This window comes from Penicillium chrysogenum (assembly GCF_028827035.1).
Source record: "Penicillium chrysogenum strain IBT 35668 chromosome Unknown utg000004l_segment0_segment0, whole genome shotgun sequence".
Classification (NCBI taxonomy): Eukaryota; Fungi; Ascomycota; class Eurotiomycetes; order Eurotiales; family Aspergillaceae; genus Penicillium; species Penicillium chrysogenum.
This window is the reverse complement of record NW_026622752.1, coordinates 2,062,879-2,087,542: the sequence shown is the minus strand read 5'-3', so window position 1 is coordinate 2,087,542 and position 24,664 is coordinate 2,062,879. Positions and strand designations below refer to the sequence as shown.

Below are 24,664 nucleotides of genomic sequence, written 5' to 3'. Positions count from 1 at the left end.
TCTTCATCAATCAACATGTCCGATATTCAGAACCGGTCCTCCGCCTCGCGGGGTAGAGTATCCGCCCGTGGTGGCCGTGGCGGTTTCAGCTCCAGAGGTGGTCGCGGTGGAAACAGATCTGCAAATGACAACTCAGACATCTCATCTTTTGAAGAGGGCGAAATTGGACAGATGAAGAAGAAGTACTCCGACACTCTCCCAACTCTTAAGGAAATGTTCCCAGACTGGAAGGACGAAGATCTGGTGTTTGCACTAGAAGACTCGAACGGCGAGCTCTTGGAGGCAATTGAGCGCATCAGTGAAGGTCGAGTTCCCGTCAACCCCAATATTCCTGACCCGAAAACAGTCGAAACCTGTGATTCGAGCACCTTGACTGACCGGCTTTGCAGGTAATGTATCTCAGTGGGGTGAGGTCAAGAAGAAGACCACAGACCGAACTCGCCCTAAGCCCAAGGAGGCCCCGAGTGCCTCGACCGAGACAACTACACCTTCCACTCGTGGGACCCGTGGTCGCGGTGGAATAGAGGGTCGTGGACGTGTTCGCGCAGACCGGGGCCGTGGCGGTCGCGGAGGCCGTGCAGGAGCGGTTACAAATGGAACTCGCGCATCCACTGCTGTAGAGACTTCGGCGCCTACTGCTATACCTGCTACCACGTCCGATTGGGCTACGCCCAAGGCAGAGGAGAAAGTTGGAGACGCTACAGCTGAAGGCGAATGGGAGTCAACCGAGCCTAAGAGCAGTGTGATTCCTGAGGGCACAAAGAAGGGATGGGCGAGTCTTTTTGCTAAACCCCCCGCTCCTCCTGTGCAAAAGAAGCCCCAAGCCGCTCCCCCTGTTCCCGTCGCCGAGAAGCCCGCCGAACCTGTCGCCGAGCCATCTCCCCCCGCCCCCGCTCCCGCTCCTGAACCTGAGACTGCGCCCGCTACCTCCCAGAAGACACCCGTCGCCAAGCCCACCCATCCCGTCATCCCTGCCATTCCGACTACCACTGTTAACCCTCCTAAGGGAAATTTGACCGAGACGAACCTCGAACAAGTTCCCGATGCATCTGCTCCTGCTCCCACCGCCACCGCCGCAAGCACCATTGGCAGTGGTGTCGACCCCGCCGCTGTGGCCGCAGCCACTGCTACTCCCTCTCGCTTCCCCTCGTCTGCTTACCCACCCAGCGCTACTAAGCAGGGCCGTACCCCAGGTCTGCAACGCCGCGTGATGGAACAGCAGCAGGCTGTGGTTATGCCCGGCAACCATGCAGTGGACCGTGCTGCCGTTCAGTTCGGTAGCATGGGACTGAACGGTGATGCTATCGATATTGATGAGAACCGCGAGGAGGCGGAGACCCGCGCCCAGCCCCCCTCAGCACTCGCCCGTAGCTCCCCGTGCCTCTCTTCCACCCGCGACCCAGGCACCGCACTCGATGGAGTCTGGTGCCGCTGGCCGTCCTGCTCCTGGTTTGCCTCCGGTTCCCCAAGGTGCTTCCGCCGACTCTTTTACCGACTTTGCTCGTTACTCTGAGCCCCAGCAGAAGCCATTCGATCCCTTCACTCAACAGGTGAGCCAGCCGCAGCCGCAGATCCCAGAGCCATTTGCCAACCAGGCCCCTGCTCAGCCCACTGCCACCACCGGCAGCGAATACTCTCCTTTCTATGCTGCCGAGCAGCAGCGTTTCCCCTACTACGCCTCCTATGCCTCTTACGGCCAGTCCCAGGATGCCCCAACCGGTCCCCGCGCCGGAGCTGGGTTTGGCGTCTCTGGTGCTGAGGTTCAGGCTCAGATTCCTACCACGCAGCCTCCCAACCGCTACGTCCCTGTTGACGCCACCAACAGCGGTCACAACACTCCCAACCCCACTATTCCCGGCGTCACTCAGCAGACCCCCGCTGCTCAGCATATGCCTGGCCAAAGTGCGCAGCAGCACGCCTATGGCTACCAATACCCTAACTACTACACCAACCCCCCACTACGCTTCTTACATGAACCAGATGGGTCAGCAGCAGCAACAGCAGCAGTACGGTGGCGGTAACCGCCCCAGGTACGATGATGCTCGCCGGTATGAGGATCACTACATGCAGCAGCAACAGCAGCATAACCAGCAATACGGCTATGGTAGCCAGTACGGTCCCTATGCTGGTAAGGGTGGCATGTACGGCCAGCCCCACGGTGCTTTCTCTTATGACCAGCAATCCTCTTCTCCCGCAAACACCGGTAGCTTCAGCCAGGCTATGCCTAGCCGTGACTCAGTCTACGGCCGCACTGGCTCTGCCCAGCAGTCCGACAACCAGTCTGCTACTGGCGCCAATGCCTTCGGTACTGGGATGTCGGATGTTTTCAGCCGTTCCCAGGGCAGCTTTGGCCAAAACCCTCCTATCGCCGGACAGCCCCCCGTTACCACCGATGAGACCAAGGGCTTTGAAGCCCCTAAGGCCGGTGGTCCCAGCCCCCTCTCTCGCCCAGAACCGTCCGGGGTCTGCTACCAACAGCGTCCCCGGTCAGCCCCAGGCACAGACTGGTCTTCCCCCGCTCCAGGGTCAGCAAGGTCAGCAGACCTTTGGCAGCTACCCTCAGCTGAACCCCCAGTACGGTGGACTTGGTGGACTCGGTCACCAGGGCGCGGCCACCCAGGCCTCTGGCTACGGTAACAACTATGGTGGAGGCTTCGGCAACTACTATGGAAACTCTGGCCGCGGTGGCTGGGGTGGCAACTACGGCCACTGAAAAAAGATAAAAAGAAACGAAGGGGAGACATAATGACCCACCAAACACATATGGCGTTGCATTTGCGGATGATTTGAAAAAAGGGGGTTTGGCTTTTTTTGTCCACTTTCAGGGAAAGAAACCTCTTGCGTCTTGTCAAGGACAAACAAAAGCCACACAATTTCTCTTCATCTTTCTCTCCTCAACATCTGTGTAATCTCTACTTCTCTTTTTTTGGGGAGCTTGGCTGGTTTTCTTTACTTTGGGGGATTGTCTTCTTGATGTTTTTGTTTTCTTGTTTCCTTGCTCTTATGCTCAGCCGTCTTGCTCTTCTTTGCTACCACTGCTCCCATCTGATGCGGTCTCTGTATTAAATTCACCAATTCCTCTCTAGGTTTCTCTGTTTTTCTTTTTGTTTTCTCGCTCTTAACCTACCTAGGTAGTCGGTGTCTATCTGGGTCCGGTGTGTCACTTGTTTCCGCGGACGGTTTTCCAGTTTTCTTTTCTTCTTTTTTTTTCACTACCTACTTCTCCCTTCCTATGTTGTTCCGTCTTTGTGCCTCACCATGTGCAATATCGGTCGATGATTATGATGTATGGCTGAATGGGTCTGGTAGAGGTAGATCCAATGCTCAGTTGCGTTCTGGGCTAAAAGTGTGATGAATCATGTATGTCCTGTACGATCAAGCATGGCACCCATATATGGGGACTGCTCTAGTATTTACATTGTAGCCCACTCGTAGACACAACATTGAGTGCTAGACATTCGTTACTTACATATGTATGTAGCATCCAGCCCCGACATACTTGGGCTAAGTTCAAAGGTGCAAGTAAACCATCAATATAATTGAAATACCATATCATTAGATGGAAAGGTTGAGCGGCCAAGTCCAAGCATATAAGCAAGTGCACGGCTTCGACTTCAACCTGGACCGGGAACTATATACAATCGGAATGCAACATGGCACGGTGCAGAATAGGAATCCAAAAAGGTCAACTCTATGTGGTGCAAGCAAGGCCCCAATACAAATTCAGACTGGCAAAAGAAAAGTGGCCAAGCCCAGCAATAATCTACTCAGTGAGGCCAAGACCCTCGCCGCCAACCTTGTGGTAAGGCGGCTGAGCGCCAGCAGCCTTCTGAGCATCGAAGCGCCAGATACCGCCAGTCTTATCGGTCTCGAAAGCAAGATCGGCCGATTTAGCAAGACGCTGAATCTGGGCGTCCTCGGCACTCTCCTCAATACGGTTGAAGAAACGGCGCTCCCACTCGCGGCCTTCCTCCTTCTCAATGCGGCGCTGTTCACGCTGAGCGGTCTCAATGCGCGACTTGTATCCGGAAACGGCATCCATGTCTCCCTTCTGGATGTTGGCGGCCACGTCGCTCCAGGCACGTCGGCTCTCGTACAGATCCTGTTGATCGAGGGGAGCCAGGGTGAGCGGAGTGACGGGGTTCTCCTTGGAGTTCCAGGTGTCGACGACGTCCTTGGTGCGGGCGTCCTTGATAGAGAACTTATCCGACCACTGGCCCTCCACGGTGTAAAGGGGCTTCTTCTCGCCCTCGCTCTCCTTGAACAAGCTCGCGGTGAAGGTGTTCTTCTTGCCGCTCAGCCAGCCCTTGCCAGAATAGTCAATCTTGGCGACATAGCCGGTGCTGCTGACAATCTTGGTTGACTTCTCCAGCTCGACGAAGGGCGAGCCATAGATCAGCGATTCGATGTGTAGGCTAGGTAGCGTGATGAGGTATTGCTCCTTCTCGTTGGATCCGGGCGGGGTGAGTGAGTACAGCGCATGGCCAATTTGCTTCACGAGGATAGTGCTAGAGAAAGAGGCCTTCTGCGCGTTATATCCTTGCAGCTGTGGTTGTATTGTCAGTTACTGGCACCCCTCGAGGATTCGGGAGAATCTTTATCCACTCACCTCAACACCGTTCTTCTCGTTGCGGATCGCGTAGGCTGTGGCCGGGGGATGGTGGCTGTGATTTCATCAGAGGGCTGTAGTTCCATACAGAAGTAGCCTCGCGTACCTGACTTGTTCACTGACCAATGCAGTCTCCCCCACTTCCGCGTCACCCGCCCATTTACCGATAAACAGCTCTCCCAGGAACGGGTTCAAAGGCTTCTTCTCACTACCGAGTTTCTCACTACGGCTGCAGTATTGCTGGTGTAGTGTGCTGAGGAACCACTTGAGGACCAGGAGAGCACGCTTCTCGGGATCGGCCTCCTTAGCTGGTGCCACGAAAAGGGCAGGGTGTTCAGCCCAGTAGGCGGAGTACTCGGTGAGGGAGGTAGTAGATAGGATGAAGGGAGGAGCAGTCAACGAGGATAGATCACCGTTAAAGGAGGCGATCGACTAGAAATTTGTTAGCCAAGTATACTCAAACAAACGAGCCTGCGTGCCTTTAGGAAACTTGTCCATGAACCCTTGCTACTGGGGGGACTTGGCTCTGAGGGGACATATTTATAAGAATGAATTCTTAAATCGGATTGGACTCGAAATCTCCAAGATAACAGCAAGGAGTGGGGGAGGTGGAGGGACGAAGTTGGTCGTTGGCGGTCAGAAGCGGATAACGTCATGGGCAGGGGCAGTGTCGGGAACGGCCACACCAGATTGGGTAGTCTTCCAGATGCTCCTTTGGAAAGAGATTCACTATAAAAAGTGGATTGATGCATTGATGCATTGAGATGTAGGCTGGCATCTTTTTCAACATATGAAAGACTCTGACCATTTCTCACCAAGGCCAGTGCTAGGCTAGAATATGGGAGTCTATAGTTACGGAGTACTTGATAACTATCGCAGATAGGATCCAGGCATATCTTCCTAATTGATACATATGTAACCTTGGAAGATGAGAAAACGGTTTACATCTTTATTTATCTTCCATGAACGCGGGGCCACACTCCGTGTGTTGTATGGAGCGTATCTCACAGGACTACTTAGGTACTTAGGGTATACCCTCGGCCTCGGATTCTTTTCCGCCCTGCCCTACTCGGCCCCGGTCTTCTCCCCGAATCAAATTGGTTTGTCTCTCCATTGCCTCCAGATTGGGCAGGATGGACCCCGAAAGATGATAGCAAGCCCTTTGTGAGGGGCCGCCTTCTAGGACGCTACGTCGGAAGCAATCCGCCGATCCTCCCAAATGATAGGGAAAAGAGACGTTCAGTTTTCTCCCTGACTCACTCTTCAAGTCTGCAATGTCCCTCGTTGCTGTTGACCTGCTTAGTCTCAACACGTTCACTTCAATTCCTTCGTTTGTTTCCCCTGCAATTCCAATTGAAAACTTTGCCGTGCATTTACGGATGTATCCGACGAGTATGACCTCGGAAAGAAGCCGAATTTGAGAACGATTGCAGAGAAATCTTTCCTTCTTTTTTTTTCCCCTTTCATATCTTGCATCTGCACCAAGAAAGGATCGGTGCTGTTTTACCATAATCTAGCAGGAACTAGCTCTTGCTAGAAGATTCCCGCCATGTCTCCAACTGCATCAAAAGCATCCAGCGAGGAGAGGCGGTCTCAGTCCTGGGCGAATGAAACCGAAATCCAGAGATCTCGATCCCGGCGTTCACAACGAGAAGGAGCCGTGAATAGTCTTGACCACGTACGGAGTCATGTTTCGCATCATGACATGGCTGTCAATGATGACTTCCAGGAGGTCGATGCGGAGCAATATCTACGCTTTTCACCAGCCCGCAAAGTGGTCATCGTTGGTGTTCTGTCATTTTGCTCTTTCCTGGCACCTATCTCCTCCACCTCTATCTTAGCTGGCATTCCCGAAGTGGCAAAGACCTACAACACCACAGGAAGTGTGATAAACGCGAGCAATGCCTTATACATGGCATTCATGGGCATTGCGGCTCCCTTCTGGGGGCCCTTTAGTCAGGTCTGGGGGCGACGCATGGTGAGCAATGAGCAGATTCCCATATTGGAGTACCAGCTAATTGGGAGTAGGTCTTCCTTGTGAGCGCGTTCTTATTTTTTGCGTTCAGCATCGGCACAGCGCTAGCACCCAACCTTCCAGCTTATTACATTTTCCGTGTCTTGACTGCATTTCAAGGAACATCTTTCTTGGTCGTCGGGAGCTCGGCGTTGGGTGATATTTACGAGCCTCGAGCACGCGCAACAGCGTTGGGGTGGTTTTTGTCAGGAACCCTAATTGGGCCAGCCTTTGGTCCATTCCTTGGCGTATGTGTACTCTATATGTCCAGCGTTGAGGCAGCGTGCTGACCTACAAATTAGGGCGTGATCGTCACATTTTGTTCATGGCGAGTGGTCTTCTGGCTCCAGACAGCTCTTGGAGGCTGCGGCACGCTTCTAGTCTTCTTCTTTTTCCCCGAAACCTACCCGCATCTGACCAAAAGCGACATGGCCGGCAAGACCATGTGGCAAAAAGCCGAATACCTTTGGCACCGGATCTCTCCCCTCCAAGTTGCTATTATGTTATTTAAGTACCCTAACCTCTTCTGCACGGGTCTTGCTGCCGGTGCTCTAGTCTGGAACCAGTACTCTCTCTTGACTCCGATACGATACGTACTCAACCCACGCTTCAACCTCACCAGCCCTATCCAGACGGGATTGTTCTACATCGCGCCAGGCTGCGGGTATCTTGTTGGCACACTCATGGGTGGAAGGTGGGCAGACCATACTGTGAAGAAGTGGATCCGCAAGCGCGGTGGTGTTCGAGTCCCCGAAGACAGACTGAAGTCTTGTCTGATATTTTTGGGTGGTGTCATTCCCGGCTGTATCTTGATCTACGGTTGGGCGGTCGAGAAGGCTGTTGGTGGAATCCCAGTCCCCGTCCTTGCGATGTTCTTCCAGGGAGTGGCGCAGCTGTTCTGCTTCCCTAGTCTCAATACCTACAGTCTGGATGTTATGCAGTCGAGTGGTCGGAGCGCCGAAGTCGTTGCTGGTAGCTATCTGTTCCGGTACGTGTTCGGTGCTCTGGGGTCTGGACTTGTTCTTCCGGCGGTAGAGAGAATGGGAGTGGGGTGGTTTAGTACCATCAGTGCTCTATTTTTGATTGCGTCTGGGGTCGGCGTGTGGCTCACGACTATTTTCGGTGATCAATGGCGGGACAAGGTCGAAAAGAAGAATCAGCGTAAGGCTGAGGAGCGAACCGAAGAGATACAACAGAACACGACAAAAGCTGAGACTTGAGGGTCCAATTTTATTTCATTGAGGATATCCATGCAAGACTTAATAATAGAATCTGTTATGATCAAAACAGGGAGAGAGACAGAGACAGCATAGAATAAAAGGCTCAAACGTTCCCGAAATATACGCGCTTACTCACTCGCTAAAGTGCTTGCGTGCACTTCGGGGCCGTCTTCATTATGAACAGGTTGCTTCCCCTTCGCGATATCATTGGGATCTAGTCCACTCTCCGCCACGACGCGGTCCATCTTGCGCTGCTCGGTGAATTCCCGACAGTCCTCGCGACCCTTTTTGATGTCTACAAAGCAAATAGTGGCCATTGCCGCGGCGCAGATGGCGAACAAAAATGGGAAGCCCATCCAGCTATTGTGGGTATTGTTTATGATGGCTTGAATGACATTGGGACCGATGATTGAAGACTAGAAGGTTAGTGAGTGGAAGGAAATCCGGCACCAACATATCCGACTTACAGCGCGGTTGGTTATTCCAAAAAGTGCGAAGAACATATTATCGTAGCCGCGTGGCATCAGCTCGCTGATCATCGTTTGGGCGTACTGGCATAATGTTAGAAACCGTAGAGCCAGGACATGTTGGAGACTATTCAAAGTCCCACCTACCGCATAGTATGGAGCCTGAAAAAGCCCGAAGATGACATTGTAGAAGTAAAATTCCCACTCCGTGGCTGTTAGCTGTAAATTCCCAGTCCCAATGGGGTCTGACGCATACCCTATTGTGATACCCGATACGATTGGTCCATAGTCCCAGCATTCCCCAAAATGGGATTAGAACGCTGAAGAAATCGGTGAACAAAAACATCGTCTTCGTCTTAAATTTGAAATACCGTTGTATATACCAAAAGCCGAATGTCGAGGTGATTGAGCAGGCAGCTTGGGTAATGCCGAGATATGTAATCTGCAAGAAAGAAAATGAAACAGAGTCGTTTTGGATGATGCTGACCAGAGTACCTATTGATCCATGTTAGTGAATTCTGTTGTCTTCAAGGGCGTATCAAGTCTCATTTTCAACAGGCAAATAAAGAATGAACGCACCAGTAGTGTTGAGACCATCGGCAAGAAGGAAATAGGCGAAAAAGTACAGAAACGTCTGTGGAAGCGACCTAATTTCTCGAATGGCTAGCCAGATCTGTTTGAACCCAATGGTGGTGTAGCTTGACCCTTTCGGTATCTTCGGACCTGGCCTTTTCTGCTGGAAAATAAACCACCAGATGCCGAGAATGACCCAATCTGTAGAAGGTTAGATAGTTCAGCTCTTTAATGAATTGCGCAGAAAACCCACATGAGTTGGTAAGACAGAGTGCCAGGTTATTCGAGAAACTGTTATCTTGGAGTGGAAGTAGAACGCTCAGGTTAAGCACGAGCGTGAGTAGGTATCCAATGTTGCTGTGTGCAGTTGAAATGTTGCTACTATCGTCAGCAACATCTCGAACAGGTGCTCAGGATGCCCCAACTGACCTGATGTGATTTCTCTCCAGGGATTCAATAGTATCATATTCCTCCTGGTCAATCTTACCCTCTCTGAGGTCCTCTTCTCTCGCTTTGCGCACATGCCGTGTATACCGTGCCAGACGAGGGAATACGGCAGCGTAGAATACCAACGTTGCGCCGTAGGCAATGTATGCCACCACGTACAGTCCCATCGCCGTTGGCCACTGGCTCGGATGCCGGATGGACATCATACCATACTGCAGTGCCCAGCATACCACCGTCAATGCCAAAAGAAGCCATCGACCGAATGTTCCATAGTCCGCGGCACTTCCTAACCAGACGAATATCACTGTCATAAAAGTGAAGCAAAGGCCGTTGGCAATAAGGACCACTGAAGATACTGATCTTGTGCCTCCCGCCCACGGCACTACACATGCCGATGAATCTGTACAGGCTTTAGGTGGATTCGACCCAGGTTGATGTCCGGCGCCATTCAAGGCCCACTGGAAGCTTCATGGGATTAGTTGGGACAACCCAGGTGCTTTCATTGTACATACAGAGCTTGACTGTACGATCCCGGGCCGACACCGTTGTCGCCATTGTAATAGAGGTAATAGGACCAAAGTTCCTTCCTAGTGGTGGTTGGCTGCTCATACGCATCCTCGTCGACACCGAAGAGCCGTTCATACTCCTCTAAAGTGGAATATGGCTGTGGGGTGGTCACATTAACCTTGTCGGTCTTGTCACTTTCCTGAATCTTAGGCATGTTGGAAGTGCAAGGGGGTGGGACAAGCCTCATAGAGATATATATATATATGTTCCGGTTTCTTGTGTCTCATCTGCAAGTTATCTGAAAGTTACCCCGCATCGCACTTGCCTTATCTTGTATTTCAAAAATATCCCAAATATTGGCAAGAGCCTTTTTCACTAGATCCTAAGAGGTTAAGCTGAAATCTCCCGTGTAAGCGCAATGTTGCACCTGCGCAGAGCAAGTGGACCCGGGCAGATCAACTCCGATCCTTTGCAACGTCACCCCCCGTTTGAACCATCTGCAGTGAAATCACCAAATACAATTCAACAAGGCCAAAATGGCTTATTTAGATCTTCAAAAACAGGTTGGCCAGGTACGTGAGCTCTGACAACCCCTCTTTTGTGAATCTCTCACTGACGATCCCAGCTCTTCGCGGTGGGGTTTCATGGCTGCACCCCAAGTCCCGAAATCAAGACTTTGATCCATGACTACCACGTTGGAGGCATCGTCCTCTTCTCACGCAATTTTCAGAATGCAGAACAGCTCCAGGTACGATATCCGAGGCTGTATCATCCCTAACTGGCTTGACTGATCTTCTCTAGGCCTTGACACTGGCCTTACAGAATGAAGCCAAATCAGCTGGACATGAGCGACCACTGTTGATCGGAATTGATCAGGAGAATGGACTGGTCACTCGAATTTCTCCCCCGATCGCTGCTCAGGTACCAGGCCCGATGGCACTCGGCGCCACGCATGACCCAGAATGCGCCTACAGTGCGGGGAAAGCCACGGGGGAAACTCTCGGTTTCTTCGGGATTAACATGAACTATGCACCAGTGTGCGATATCAACTCGGAGCCTCTAAATCCTGTTATTGGTGTACGCAGCCCTGGCGATGACCCTGAGTTCGTGGGTCGATTTGCGAGTGCGACTGCGCGGGGTCTGCGGGAACATAACATCATCCCCAGTGTAAAGCATTTTCCAGGTCATGGTGACACGGCTGTTGACTCACATTATGGATTACCAGTAATTCCCAAAACGAGGGATCAGCTGGAGCGTTGCGAGTTGATTCCCTTTAGACGGGCTGTCGCTGAAGGCATCGAAACAGTCATGACAGCTCATATCTCGCTGCCCTGTATCGATCTCACGCGGCCTGCAACACTTTCTCCTGATGTCATGGGAATCTTGCGCAAGGACATGGCCTATGATGGTATGATAATCACAGACTGTCTGGAGATGGATGGAATCCGCTCCACATACGGGACAGAGGAAGGCTCGGTGCTAGCGTTGCGCGCTGGTAGCGATAGCATCATGATCTGTCATACCTTCGATGTGCAGGTGGCTTCGATCAAGAGAGTCTGTGAAGCAATAAAGTCCGGCACGATCGATCAAGCACGATTGGCAGATGCTTGTCGCCATGTTTCTACAGTGAAGGACAAGTTTTTGAGCTGGGACGCTGCTCTTCGGCAATCCAGTCTCGCAGACCTGAGCTCGCTCAACAATAGAATTGCCGAAACGACTATGGATATATATTCCCGATCGACCACACTCGTTCGTGACAAGAATAGTGTTCTCCCCCTGTCAAAAACTTCAATCATCATCTTCCTCTTCCCCGGAGACAAGACCCCAGTCGGTGGTGCTGTTGACGGCGAAGGGACAGGGAGGTCAGGATTATATCAGTCCAGCAAATATCTTGATGTGCTGCGGCAGCATAACAATTCCATCGCCGAGCTCAGATACGGAGCGAGTGGTCTGACTTCGGAGCAATGGCGATCCCTTGAAGTCGCCGATGTGGTGATTTTCACTTCGCTCAATGCAAAAGAGTCACCATACCAGGAGTCACTAGGGCTGAAACTTGCTGAACGTGTTCGTTCGTTGGTCCATATTGCTGCCTGTAACCCTTATGACTTCCTTGATGCTCCTAGTGTTAAGACTTATATCACCACATACGAGCCGACTATCGAGGCATTTTCTGTGGCTGCCGATATCATGTTCGGAGCACTAGTCCCGACGGGCGCTCTTCCTGTGGGAACTAATGCTTTGACAAAGACCTCCGCGGTAGTAATACCATTTGACGCACAAAGAGATTTGGATGAAGTGGTCGAAGTCTGGGCGGCAGCTCTCCCGACCTACCTCGTCCCTAATGAAAGTTTGCGGTCTATGATAGTATGCCCTCATGGCCATCATTTCATCGCGCGCATTGGGTCGCAGGTAGTAGGCTTCTGTTTGGCTTACACAGATGCACAAAGTGCACCAAGCACCGTGTATATCGCAGTTCTTGCCGTGTCACCAAGATATCAACACCAAGGCATTGGAATTTCCCTGCTAGAAGAAACCAGAGCATACTTCCGGGCAACCTTTGGCTTCAATAATGTGAAGCTGGGAAGCTCATTTCCCCGATTTTGGCCCGGTATACCCCAGGACCTTCCAGAATCAGTGCAGCATTTCTTCACTCACCGAGGTTTCCGACTCAGTCCTCCCAATGCCCGGTCGGTTGATTTGTACCAGGATATTCGGAACTTCCAGTCGCCAGAGAAGTATATCACTCGTGCCCGGGAGCGAGGCTTCCGCTTCGCGCCATTAAAATCCGAAGATCACGAGGCCTGTTTAGTTGGCCAAAGAAAGAACTTCTCGAATAATAGGGTAAGGCTCCTTGTTGTCCACGATTATAATTAGGATCTATGCTAATGTGCTAAAAGAGCTGGGTGGAGGCGTACGTCACATTACATCCCGACAAGTATCCGGATAGTGTGATGACAGCGTTCGACTCCCAAGGCCAGCAGGTCGGCTGGACGTTAATGCTCGGTCCATCGGATGCTCTAAACACGTCTTGGGCATTCCCCCAAACCTGCGGTCCTAACACAGGGCTGATCGGTGCCGTGGGAATCGACGAGTCCCACCGGAAGTATGGTATTGGGTTGGCATTAATCTGTCACGCGATTGAAAACATGAAGCAACGAGGCATTGAAGGCGTCTTCGTAGACTGGGTTGCACTCGACGGGTGGTATGAGCAGGTTGGTTTTAAGACTTGGCGAAGCTACAGACCCGGAGAACTTTGAGTACAAAATCGCCATTGCTTCTTTGTTTATTGTTAAGAGTTTAGCTCTGGTTCCTACGGCGAGCCTGAACCCTATGATATTGTTGCAACGAGCTTGACTTGTCCCTCTGTACTATTTGTTTCCGGCACTGTCACCAGAAATCCAAGATACTGCCGTCAATCAATGCTGATCGGAAGTAGTCATCGCATCAATCTTGGCCCGGCAATTCCGGAAAATCTCAGCCTTCTGCTCAGGAGTCCAAGTCGAGTGAGGAATATCCAGCCCCCTTTGAACAGCAGCACGCTTATCAATCTCATCGACCCACTTCTTCAAAGCGGGGAACTCGGACAGATCAATTTCCAAGGAAATAGGAGAACCGCGAACCCAAGAGAAACTCGCAATATCGGCAATAGTATACTTCTCACCCGCGAGGTAAGGGCTCTCGTTCAACCGCGACTCGAGGACCGAGTAGAGACGTTTTGTCTCATCGACAAACCGCTTAATAGCGTAGTCGGAGCGCGTGTTGGCGAAGAGACGGAAATGGTTCGCTTGTCCTGGTAGGTATTAGAGACGCATTTGAAGCTTACGTACGAGGTAGATTATCTGCACGCACCTTGAATAGGCCCGAGACCAGCCATCTGGAACATCAACCAGGAGGTTTGTTCGGCGTGCTCGGGGGTGCCGGGAGCGTAACTGATCTTGCGGTCGGTGTCGTACTTGTCAACTAGATATGTCATAATTGCTCCGCTCTCGAAAACGCGCTGCGAACCATCGAGCAGGGCCGGGATGCGGCCATTGGGGTTAATCTTCAGGAACCATCTATCCAATACCTTGCGTTAGTATGTTGTGACATGCCTTCCTGCGTGGTGGGGGAGAAGTGTACTCTTCCTTCTGGGGATTTGAGCTGGAGGAGATATCAAGGCCTTCGGCTTTATAAGACAGCCCAAGTTCTTCGAGGGTGATGGAGGCTTTGACGCCATTCGGCGTAGGCCAGCTATACAGGGTAATGTTTGAAGACATGGTAGAATATGGGTGAAATCTTGATGAGAGTTGAGATAGTCGCGATACGGTCAATGAACGAGAGAACATTAGGAATAATGGCAGGATGAAAGTAAATGTAGAATGCTTTAAGGTGTGCTTACCTAGGTACTTGTCAGCTCCCCGCACCCGGGCAAATCCCTCGAGGTACCTACCTAGGTATATGTAAGCTGATGTGATATCCATGGATGGATGACGGCATCTTACCTGAGGCTGAATGTCGAAGTACTCTACACGAGATCAACCCAACCAGACACATCCCATCGTTCTGTGCAAACTCCACATCACGGTTCTTATTCTTAACCCAGCTACTGCTTGCAGTTCAACAGTACCAGAGAGTTGCAGTGTCTAAGCATCAAAATGCCTGAGAAGAAGAGAGTTCTGGTCCTTGGGAGTGGAATGGTCGCACCTCCCTGCATTGAGTATCTTACTCGCAACCCTCAAAATGAAGTCACTGTTGGTAAGACGATTCCTTCGCTTTTTTCCTCGCTCCAACGAAACTGATTCAAGATGCCACCTAGCCTGCCGAACCCTTTCTACCGCGCAGGCTCTCTCGTCTGATTTTCCCAGAACGCAGCCGCTTTCCCTAGACGTGGCTTCTGCAGCCGATCTCGATACTCAAGTCGCAGCCCACGCCCTCGTCATCTCGCTCGTCCCGTATACACACCACGCGGCTGTGATCAAGTCAGCTATCAAAGGACGAACAAATGTTGTCACTACCAGCTACGTCTCGGCTGAGATGCGAGCCTTGGATGACGCCGTCAAGGAAGCGGGAATCACCGTTCTGAACGAGGTAGGAGTTGATCCAGGTGTCGATCACCTGTATGCTATCAAAACAATCAATGAAGTTCATGAGAAAGGCGGCAAGGCATGTACCATTTCCGATCATATCAAATGATCCGAACTCACTCTCAAGTTCGACACAGGTCAAGGAATTCTATTCCTACTGTGGAGGCTTACCCGCTCCCGAGTGCGCCAACAACCCGCTTGGTTTCAAGTTCTCCTGGTCTCCGCGCGGTGCGATCCTCTCCCAACGCAACTCTGCTTCTTTTCTGCGCCATGGCAAGCAGGTAGACATACCCGCCACAGAACTCATGTCCGTTGCCCAGCCGTACTATGTTATGGATGGATACTCCTTCGTGGCATATCCAAATCGCAATTCTGTCCCTTTCAGAGAGTTCTACAACATCCCGGAAGCAGAAACCGTCATCAGAGGATCATTGAGATACCAGGGAAATCCGGAATTCATCCAGGCCCTGGCCGGCATTGGCTGGCTTGACCAAGAAGAAAAGAGCTGGTTGAAGCCAGAAATTACATGGGCCCAGATTCAACAGAGATTAGTCAATGCTCCTGACTCGGATGAGAGGTATCTATCTTTCCCAGATTAATAGGACTATAAACCGACCCTGACCTTTTCATGTGCCACAGCTCTCTCATTGCGCGTATCAACGAAGTATTCAAATTTCCAACCGAGGCCGAAAGTGAACGAATCATTTCTGGCATGCGATGGTTGGGTCTCTTCTCAACCGAACCAGCTACGATCAAGGATGGCAACATTTTTGACACTCTTTGTCACCAGTTAGCAAAGCTCCTCGGTTTTAAGCCTAGTGAGCGAGATCTAGTCATGCTTCAGCATAAGTTCGTCGTTGAGTGGAAGGATGGTAAAAAGGTACTATCACTTCTAATTGTTAAGATTACTATAATTGACCGCGTATATAGGACACCATCACAAGCACTCTCGAGTTACTAGGTGACCCGGAAAGATATTCAGCTATGGCGCTTTCGGTTGGCGTCACCTGCGGTGTGGCAACTCAGCTACTACTAGATGGTCACCCAGCGCTTCACATACCAGGTATCCTTGCGCCATACAGGAAGGAGATATGCGATCCCATTAGAGAAGCTGTGGCACGCGAGGGAGTCAAGCTCGTGGAGAAGGTTATGTAACGACCTCTTGTTGAGATCATGTGACCTAGTTGGTCACATGACCCTGGGTGGTCCTGAGTGTGGTCCCGAACGGACGTTAAGGCCTAATATATACAGCTGCAGTGACAATCGGGGGTTCCGATTGTCCCTATGATCTTTGGCCGAGTGCAGGTGCCCATTCCCTCTGGATTACAAAGTGGGTAGATATAAATCACGTGATACTTTAATGACCAAGAACTTGGTGAATAGGTCCTCGGGACCCATGGGTACATGATAACCCACTTCACCTCCCGAGGTCATACTCTGCCTTTCGCATCCAACTTGACTCCATATCCAAAGCTGTGGCCACATATCCTCAGATCATTCGGGAACAGAGACGAGTTGCCATGGCGGGTGAAAACCCTGTCAGTCTAAGGTCTGAGACGGTTGAAGTGGATTGTCCCTACCTGGAAAAGGATGGTAGACCCTTGCTTCAATTGCCAAGAGCCTATACACATACACGGCACAATCACCAAAATTCCTCCCTAAAGCTGGTCAGCTGAAGTGATTTTTGAGACATTTCGGAGTGTCAGTTCCGGTCTGTCGAAGAAGAGACCCCAAAAGCAATATTGAGTTCTATCTTTGGCCCTCATTGAATAGGCTTTTATCCCCTGTATAGATTCCCATAGGAAAATGTTACTGTCGTTTTCTTTGTTAGTGCGAAGGCAACACTACCATCAAGAAAAAGCAATTTCCGCCTGGGCCTTTAAAACAGTGTGCCGACTCCAGATCAGAACGGTGGAAGAAAATGTACGTTACTGATTTGTCAGTCATAATTGCCGTAAGCCTGCGAGGACTGTAGATGGAACAGTGAGGTACGATGGTATGGAGTATAACATAGACGTTTCCATATTTTGCTTTGCCCCCTTGCGGCAGGGCACATGGATGGTACTCAAGGCTGCATTGACCATGTGATTTGTTGGGCAGTTTCAGAGTCACCACATGGCATGGAGCAGGCACCCGGATGGGATACCCATTTCTGGAAGGACAGATGCTCTTCTATACAGAGTAGCATGGCCCGGGATCTGGCACGGCATATGGTACACACCAGGATTAAACGCTTGATCGGCAATGCTATCATACTATCAAGAGCCAATTTAGGGATTGGCTCATAGAATAACCTAATACACAAGGGGCACTCTACATCTGACATGTCAAATACATACGAGTTTAGAAGGCGCAGGGCAAGCCGAAAATGCCGCAAAAATAACCAAGTGAAAGGTGATCTCAGTATTTGACGCAAATTGTTGTCATGACTCGCATGGGGCGTTGTGAGGTTACAAAAGGATTTCCAAATCTCCGTATTTCCCCAAGGGATGGACCAACTAGGATAGAACGTTGTCGATCCCCACATGGCCAGCCACGAGCTTCTTAGCGTTGCAACCCCCAGACACGGCCCGTATATCGCCGGAGACGGCCACCGCTCTCTGGGATTGATGATGCGATCATCTTTAAATGTACCGGTTTAGTTCAGCACTCCACCTTCCCCGAGAAACACGTTTGGATGTTCGACTTGGCAAAAGCGTGGAATAATTGCGGGCAACTGGGGTTTTTTGATTACCTGGTCTAACGCGAACACCTATTTCGCTCTCCAAGAGGAAACGCCCACGGGGCGTGGGACCGGCTTAGTTCTACCCGCAAAGATCGGGATTGAGTCTTCCTTGTGAAAACCTTCTTATTTCCGACTTTCATGCCGGCTAGACTCCGAGAGTAATTAATTCATCGAGTTGACCTTTTCCTATTCCGGAATAGGACTGCACTAGAGACCTAGCCAAGTAAATAGATGTCATCTCCGCAATTTCCCCCGGATTTCCACTTTTCCCCCAGCTTCACTGAATTCGGAAAAGGGTCCAATATCAGATGTTCTTCATTCAACATATTTCCTATAATCAAGAGGATTTCAGACTCGATCAATGTGCTTCCAAAAGGCAGATTGTCTTGGCCTGAAACTCTAAGCCTTGCGAAATCACCGGAAACAAGCCTGAAGGCCAAAGATTAAAGCCTAATTTAGCGCCAATGAATTGGCTGGCCTTTGCCAATCACAATTATGACCCCTGTCTAGAGGCGACTACCACAAACCCGGCGCCTTTTGTCGAATGTGGCGCTCCCCCAGAGACGCCAATATTCTCGCGAGAATTACTTATGTGAATCTGAGTCTTTTTCTGGATAGGATAAGATTCGATTGCATAACATGGAGACACAGAATGCATAATCATCAGGGAATACCTAGGTAAACCTGAGGCTTAGCAGCAGAAGGCGTACTTTCACGTTGGGTTTGGATCTGGACATCCCGGTTGAGATCGGAAGTCTTGGAGGTAGTCCAGATGCATGTAGTTGTGCTTGGGCCAAGAATCTTGTTCATACTTCTAGTACTTGGCATCAAGGAAGGTAGCAGAGTACTCTTAATGTAGTATTTTGCCGAGACAAAGTCCATTAAATGAAGGCTTAGCGAGTGGATAATACAATCTAGCAGGTTTCCCCATGATTCCCAGGTTTGTTCCGTTTCGGGAAGTAGATCGGACACCCTGGAAAGTCATGACCTTGGAAAAAAGCCTTGGCTTGGAGACTTTGACATCTTTTATTCTAGCCAATGAGATTGTGTCAAACGGACTCTGGGGAAAAAGATTCAAACATAAAAAGGTGCCCCCTCCCCAGGTCATGTACTTACCATTCACGACTTTGTTTGTCTCTGAAGTCTCATCAAACGAGGTACTGCCATTAACTGAGGCTGATTGGCCTTTTTCCAACTCTTCTTCTCCATCAACCTTTGTCTTTCTTCTTTCCCCGACATCATCACATCTGAAGTCACCCCAGCCTCTAGTTCCCTTATTGGCCATCAAATAGCTTGACCAGACAGTCTTGAAGATGGCTCAGGAGGCCATCACGCTGGCCGGCTCTGACCAGCGGTAAGATTTGCATTCTTCCTTGGGCGCTTTCCAATGCTCATCTCAATTCCATATAGTTCCAGCAATGATCAAAACAGCGCCGAGAAGGGATACGTTGAGCAAGTTGACCTGCACAACAATATTTCTGCCAAGTAAGTTTCACTCATTTAATTCTTCGGTGTATTTCCATTTCCTCTCAGTGCACTAACACCAATTAGGATCAAGAACCCTCTAGCCGACTTGACCAAGAATCAGGTGCTCCGCAACGTGGAAGAGTTTGCTGAGGAGTACAACGTGACAGACATCCTTCCCGAATTGAAGAAAGGAGCGCTAGTTGCGCGTGACCCTGCCGAGTTCGAGACAGTGGCAGACTTGACCGAGCCAGAGATCACTGCCCTGCGTGACGAAGTGCTTCACAAATGGCGCCAGCCCAAACCACTCTACTTCACCATTGCTCTATGCTCTATTGGTGCAGCCGTGCAGTATGTGATTCCCTCAGTATGCCTTCGACATATCCCTAACATTAATACAGAGGATGGGATCAGACTGGCTCGAATGGTGCTAACCTATCATTCCCCGATGCTTTTGGTATTTCGGAGGATCCCGCAAAGAGCCCCCATGCCGATCGGAACCTGTGGCTCGTAGGCATCGTCAATGCTGCCCCCTACATTGCCAGTGCTTGCCTTGGATGCTGGCTCTCGGATCCAGTTAACCGGGTTCTGGGCCGTCGCGGTACAATCTTCATCTCGGCTATCTTTTGTGTTCTAACCCCCATTGGCTCCGCGGTGAGCCAGAACTGGCAGCAGTTGTTTGTGACCCGCCTCCTCATGGGTATTGGAATGGGTCTAAAAGCCTCGACAATTCCAATCTTTTGCGCTGAGAATACCCCTGCTGTTATACGTGGGGGTCTGGTCATGTCCTGGCAGCTCTGGACCGCTTTTGGCATTTTCCTCGGATTCAGTGCCAACCTTGCTGTCAAGGATCTAGGTAAAATATCCTGGCGTCTACAGCTGGGATCGGCCTTTATCCCGGCTGTCCCTCTCCTATTCGGTGTTTACTTCTGTCCAGAGTCACCTCGCTGGTACATTCGACGGGGCGAGATGAGCAAGGCATACCGGTCTTTGTGCCGTCTCCGTAACACGCCTTTGCAGGCTGCTCGCGACCTTTACTACATCCATGCGCAGATCAAGATTGAGATGGAGCTGGTCGGCAAGAGTAACTACGTCACTCGCTTCATTGAGCTCTTCACTATCCCTCGCGTTCGCCGTGCTACTCTTGCTTCGTTCGTTGTTATGATCGGCCAGCAGATGTGCGGTATCAACATTGTTGCCTTTTACTCATCAACCGTCTTCAAGAACGCCGGTGCAAGTGCCACACAAGCTTTGTTTGCTTCCTGGGGATTCGGCTTGGTTAACTTTGTGTTTGCCTTCCCTGCTATCTGGACCATCGATACATACGGCCGACGGACTCTATTGTTGTTCACTTTCCCGCAGATGGCATGGACTTTGCTTGGCGCTGCTTTCTGCTTCTGGACACCCCAGGGCACCGCTCACCTGGCTTCGATCGCGTTCTTCGTCTTCCTATTCGCCGCATTCTACTCGCCTGGTGAAGGACCCGTGCCGTTCACTTATTCGGCGGAGGTATTCCCTCTTTCCCATCGTGGTATGTTTTTCCACTTGCAGCCCCCCCTCTTTGTTCTTCGCCCTTGACATGGTTTCTCGAACTAACATTGATACCAGAGGTTGGCATGTCCTGGGCCGTGGCGACCTGCCTAGGTTGGGCTGCCGTACTTTCGATCACGTTCCCCAAAATGTTGAGTGCAATGACTGCCACTGGAGCATTTGGATTTTATGCGTAAGTATTCCACCGATATTACCACTTTCTCATCAAAATCTCTAACAGTTGGATGTAGTGGTCTGAACGTGACCGCACTTGTCATGATTTTCCTCTGGGTTCCCGAAACCAAGCAGCGCACCCTTGAAGAGCTGGATTATATCTTCGCAGTTCCTACCCGGGTCCACATGAAGTATCAAGTCACCAAAGCGCTGCCGTACTGGTTCAAGCGCTACATTTTCCGCCGGAAGGTTGAGCTGGAGCCACTTTACCAGTTTGACCAGCTTGCGAGTGGTAACGAGAATGTTGCTGTGTCGCGGAAACAGAGTGTTCACTCTGATCATGTGAAGTCGTAGATTAGTCTGGTCAACATGGCTCTGATCTTTAGATCCCGGTTGCGGCTTTTGTTTCCCATGTTAGGGCTGACTCAGTGAAACTTGGCTCTGTTTTTATCTTTTTTGATATTCAAATGGCGAATGATGCACTATGAATTGCAAATAATGAAATCTATCAACAAGAAATTATCCTCTTTAAACATTAGAAGAGATAAACTGGTTCCTCGGGGCCTCTCACTGTGTTATAGCGGGATGGATCTATAGAGAACACCCAAAGTAGGGAAAGTGGCTCCACAAGGTTTCGCAGAATCCATGGTTGCTGGGGAATCAGCTGATGTGGAGATATGATCAGAACAAGTTCAAGTTGATATCATTGGTATGATTGAGCTGGTTTTGGGGGGATAAAGTAGGTGCAAATGATGGTATCTCACCAGGCAGAGTCATGGGATAAAGCACAAATGACTATAAACGACTATAACTGGAGACATGCTGTAGGCTACTATAGGCTTCATAGGTGTATCACGTGGGAGTTCCGGGGGAATGGCGACGCTCATGTTTTGGTCCACTCCCGCCCCTCACCTTTGCCTTGAGAGAGCTCATATCTACTTTCCTACTTTTTCCCACTTCCATTCCTTCGGTTCGCATTTCGATGTTGTGTGTGTCTACCTGAGCCCAAGAACCTCAGAGTGGTGTGTTTAGGCCCAGTCCTAAGGAAATCTAGGATCCCCCCGTCATCGTGACCCTCCTTTTTGAAAACCAGAAACAAACACACCAGCAGCTGCAGTGGAGCTCAAGGAACTGCTGCGGGCTGCTGGGTGAGTCGAAACCCACTACCTTGACCGCCTCCCACCTATAGCTTATTCTTTCAACACCCACGGGGGAAAACTTAAGCAGTTCGCCTATCCCCAATTTGGCGTCACTTTTCCTGTGTTTTTGCCCGAAGTATTTCTTGTTTTAGCTGCGGGGCAGATCTGGCTCTGCGTCTTCGTTGGACACCCCACAGTGCAACGTCCATATCCCACTTAACCCTTTCCCACCATGCCCTGCTTCAAAGGGCTTGCCGTGAGCATCCACACGCCGGATGGTCCAATCTCCGAATATTCCATTCAACGCCATTCTCGAGCTTCGCGCATAGGCTGTTTTATCCCTGTTCCTCCGCCCAAAATCCCCGAATCTGGCACCGGCAAAGCGGAACAATCCACCTTCGCTATTTCCGTCACCCTCCTAAACCCCGAGCAAGATGTCCCGTACTCGACCCCAAAGCCGACAGCAGATTGCCCCTCGCCGAAACCGAAAGTGGTCGGCAAATTGCCCGGTGAGCCAGGTCAAATCGCCGGAACGGTCGCACCATACCAGGGCTTGACAAATTCGCCGAACGAGACCGTCGCAGCATACATCTACTTTGACGGAAGACAGAAGGAGGAGGTGGCTACACTGCTGCGACGAGGAGAAGAGACATGGGTGAATTCGCGCTGGGTCAGCATTCCTGAAAGCGAAGGCGGGGGAATTGCCGAGCGGGAATTCTTGTTCCGCGAGGTCGGTCTGGAGCGCTGGCTCAATGGATTGGACCTGGAAGGCAAGGATGCCGCAGCCAAGATTGAACGCAGGCGGCAGAAGATGGAGAAACGACGTGCGAAGCGCGCCGCTCAGGAGGATCCCACCGCCATGGATATGGAGGACAACCATCCTGCCAAGTCCAAGACCATTATGCGATACGGAAATGACGAGAAGTCGCCCCTCGAGGATGTTTCAGACGACGACCTCTCCTCCGACTCTGATGACGACGATCCAATCCCTGAGACAGCGGGCCAGATTAAGGTTGCTTTGTTCCGAGTTTTGGCATCTGGAGAAATCAAGCGGGGCGAATACTCCCCGCAGTTTGATGCGCACGACGATGAGGAGGGTGGTCAGGATAATAGTGGCGGAGGAGACGCCGATGTCGATCATACCACAAGTTTCGCGAAGCCTAAGTCACTCGATCCGAAGACCATTAGTACGCAGACTGTTACTGGTATTGACCCGAGTGATAAACCATACGCTGTCTTCACTTTCATGTACCGTGGTGAACGTAAGTATTCTGTGGATCATTGTCGATGGGAGTCATCTCTAATTGAATGAACATAGGTCAATTGCAGAAGATGGGTATCTTGAAAGATGCCAAGGTGCAAGAGACTCCTGCTGCCACCAAGCGCAAGTCTATACAAGCTGATTTTGCAAACCTCGGTCCTATCAAGCCTGGGGGCTCTGTTGGATTCCTTAATTTCCGGGAGAATGAAGCCAAGCCGCGGAAGGGCAAGAAGAGCGTCGATGACATGGACAGCGATGACGACGACACCGACAACCCCATACTTGGCAAGGCAGACGATGAAGAAGCCAAGGATGACGATCGGTTCTTGTCCCCCGATGACATTAAACGACAAGGAGAGCTGGCAGAGAGCCTGCGGAAGATTCGAGTAGGTACAATCCTGACATTCTATGAGTTCATTGTTGACAATTCTGCAGCTCAAGCGTCAGCACTCCGCTGAACCACCTGGAGGCAGTGTCGGTGACTCTGCTGATACGCCGGCTTCTGGGTCTGGATCCACGCCTCCTGCAAATGAGCGCTCGGCAACACCGCCAAAGGCTGCCGCGACTGGATCTGCAGCCGAGCCGTCTCAGCCAGCTGCCGAACCAGAAGATGGCCTTTTCGGTAGTCCGCTGAAGAAACAGCGGGCGAGTGTCTCGACTGCAGATGAGAATGCCCTTAGGCGCCGGATCGCAGAGTCGTCTGGTAGAATCAATGAAGTTCTGGGCTCTTCTGTCCCAACAGAATCAACTTTGACCAGTCCGAAGATTTTCACAGATGGGTTCAGTCTTGCACCTGATCTTTCTGCTGCACCCCCAGCAAATGATGAGGAGTTGTAAGTCTGCGATCGTCGGAGATAAGTTACTTTTGGTTGGTCTGATCTCGAGATCTCGTTTGAGCCGTTGGGCCTGGCCGGCTACTACTCTTCACTTTGGAAAGCACTGGTCTTTTTTTGCTATGACCATGGGGAACAATTAGGGTTTTACTAGTTGGTGGGATCCTCATTGTTATTTACCGGGTCATCTGGATGGTCATATTGCTTTTCTACAATTACGCCGTTATGTCCACTACCTACAATACAGGGAACATGTTGAAGGAGAAATACATCTGCTGCACCGACCAGGGCAGCTTTATTATGACTTTTAAACCTCGAAATCAGTGTTATGGGCGGAGAGAAGTAACTGTATACACCTTAGACTATATATGTATACATTCCAAAAAGGCCCGTTTGACTGCGTTCAAGCATCGGCAGAAACGGCTTAAATCCCGATAAGCTTCTAAACCCTGAAGGCTATAGCTGGAACAAATATAGCTATCTTAGACTTCCCAACTACACATCCATGCTCAGAAGTATCTTTCTACCTGCATCTGCATTACGCCGTGTTCTGGCTCCCGGCTTTCTCCACCGAGTGAGAGATTCTGCCAAGTCCCAATTGAACCTCATATTCACTAACAGCTTCAGCAGCCCAGAAT

At 50.8% G+C, this 24,664-nt stretch overlaps 9 protein-coding genes across 9 annotated transcripts; 6 read left to right on the top strand and 3 right to left on the bottom strand.

The window, feature by feature from the left end:
- Window positions 1–15: 15 nt before the first annotated feature.
- On the top strand, window positions 16–2,713 carry N7489_006729 (putative RNAPII degradation factor Def1; the record flags this gene model as incomplete). The annotated part of the gene is made up of 5 exons (XM_056712479.1): window positions 16–304; window positions 390–1,367; window positions 1,471–1,984; window positions 2,031–2,463; window positions 2,525–2,713. 5 exons carry the CDS (start codon window positions 16–18, stop codon window positions 2,711–2,713), a joined length of 2,403 nt encoding a protein of 800 aa, XP_056566194.1.
- A 1,050-nt stretch (window positions 2,714–3,763) lies between these two features.
- Window positions 3,764–5,147, bottom strand: N7489_006728 (OSBP family protein; the record flags this gene model as incomplete). Its single annotated transcript, XM_056712478.1, has 4 exons — window positions 3,764–4,546; window positions 4,610–4,664; window positions 4,716–5,041; window positions 5,112–5,147. 4 exons carry the CDS (start codon window positions 5,145–5,147, stop codon window positions 3,764–3,766), a joined length of 1,200 nt encoding a protein of 399 aa, XP_056566193.1.
- A 1,011-nt stretch (window positions 5,148–6,158) lies between these two features.
- N7489_006727 (putative MFS transporter) lies at window positions 6,159–7,843 on the top strand (the record flags this gene model as incomplete). The annotated part of the gene is made up of 3 exons (XM_056712477.1): window positions 6,159–6,587; window positions 6,638–6,871; window positions 6,926–7,843. 3 exons carry the CDS (start codon window positions 6,159–6,161, stop codon window positions 7,841–7,843), a joined length of 1,581 nt encoding a protein of 526 aa, XP_056566192.1.
- Window positions 7,844–7,971: 128 nt separating this feature from the next.
- N7489_006726 (uncharacterized protein) lies at window positions 7,972–10,051 on the bottom strand (the record flags this gene model as incomplete). The annotated part of the gene is made up of 8 exons (XM_056712476.1): window positions 7,972–8,259; window positions 8,311–8,394; window positions 8,458–8,514; window positions 8,567–8,805; window positions 8,890–9,084; window positions 9,137–9,261; window positions 9,313–9,795; window positions 9,843–10,051. 8 exons carry the CDS (start codon window positions 10,049–10,051, stop codon window positions 7,972–7,974), a joined length of 1,680 nt encoding a protein of 559 aa, XP_056566191.1.
- Window positions 10,052–10,373: 322 nt separating this feature from the next.
- N7489_006725 (uncharacterized protein) lies at window positions 10,374–13,094 on the top strand (the record flags this gene model as incomplete). The annotated part of the gene is made up of 4 exons (XM_056712475.1): window positions 10,374–10,409; window positions 10,463–10,585; window positions 10,639–12,678; window positions 12,735–13,094. The coding sequence occupies 4 exons, from the start codon at window positions 10,374–10,376 to the stop codon at window positions 13,092–13,094; spliced, it is 2,559 nt and encodes an 852-aa protein (XP_056566190.1).
- Window positions 13,095–13,253: 159 nt separating this feature from the next.
- N7489_006724 (glutathione S-transferase family protein) lies at window positions 13,254–14,093 on the bottom strand (the record flags this gene model as incomplete). Its single annotated transcript, XM_056712474.1, has 3 exons — window positions 13,254–13,627; window positions 13,687–13,892; window positions 13,957–14,093. 3 exons carry the CDS (start codon window positions 14,091–14,093, stop codon window positions 13,254–13,256), a joined length of 717 nt encoding a protein of 238 aa, XP_056566189.1.
- Window positions 14,094–14,471: 378 nt separating this feature from the next.
- N7489_006723 (Saccharopine dehydrogenase) lies at window positions 14,472–16,055 on the top strand (the record flags this gene model as incomplete). Its single annotated transcript, XM_056712473.1, has 5 exons — window positions 14,472–14,571; window positions 14,633–14,933; window positions 15,028–15,477; window positions 15,540–15,780; window positions 15,831–16,055. 5 exons carry the CDS (start codon window positions 14,472–14,474, stop codon window positions 16,053–16,055), a joined length of 1,317 nt encoding a protein of 438 aa, XP_056566188.1.
- Window positions 16,056–18,938: 2,883 nt separating this feature from the next.
- Window positions 18,939–21,147, top strand: N7489_006722 (uncharacterized protein; the record flags this gene model as incomplete). The annotated part of the gene is made up of 6 exons (XM_056712472.1): window positions 18,939–18,979; window positions 19,036–19,110; window positions 19,177–19,440; window positions 19,491–20,620; window positions 20,698–20,812; window positions 20,871–21,147. 6 exons carry the CDS (start codon window positions 18,939–18,941, stop codon window positions 21,145–21,147), a joined length of 1,902 nt encoding a protein of 633 aa, XP_056566187.1.
- Window positions 21,148–22,164: 1,017 nt separating this feature from the next.
- Window positions 22,165–24,030, top strand: N7489_006721 (uncharacterized protein; the record flags this gene model as incomplete). The annotated part of the gene is made up of 3 exons (XM_056712471.1): window positions 22,165–23,194; window positions 23,251–23,579; window positions 23,629–24,030. 3 exons carry the CDS (start codon window positions 22,165–22,167, stop codon window positions 24,028–24,030), a joined length of 1,761 nt encoding a protein of 586 aa, XP_056566186.1.
- Window positions 24,031–24,664: the final 634 nt, after the last annotated feature.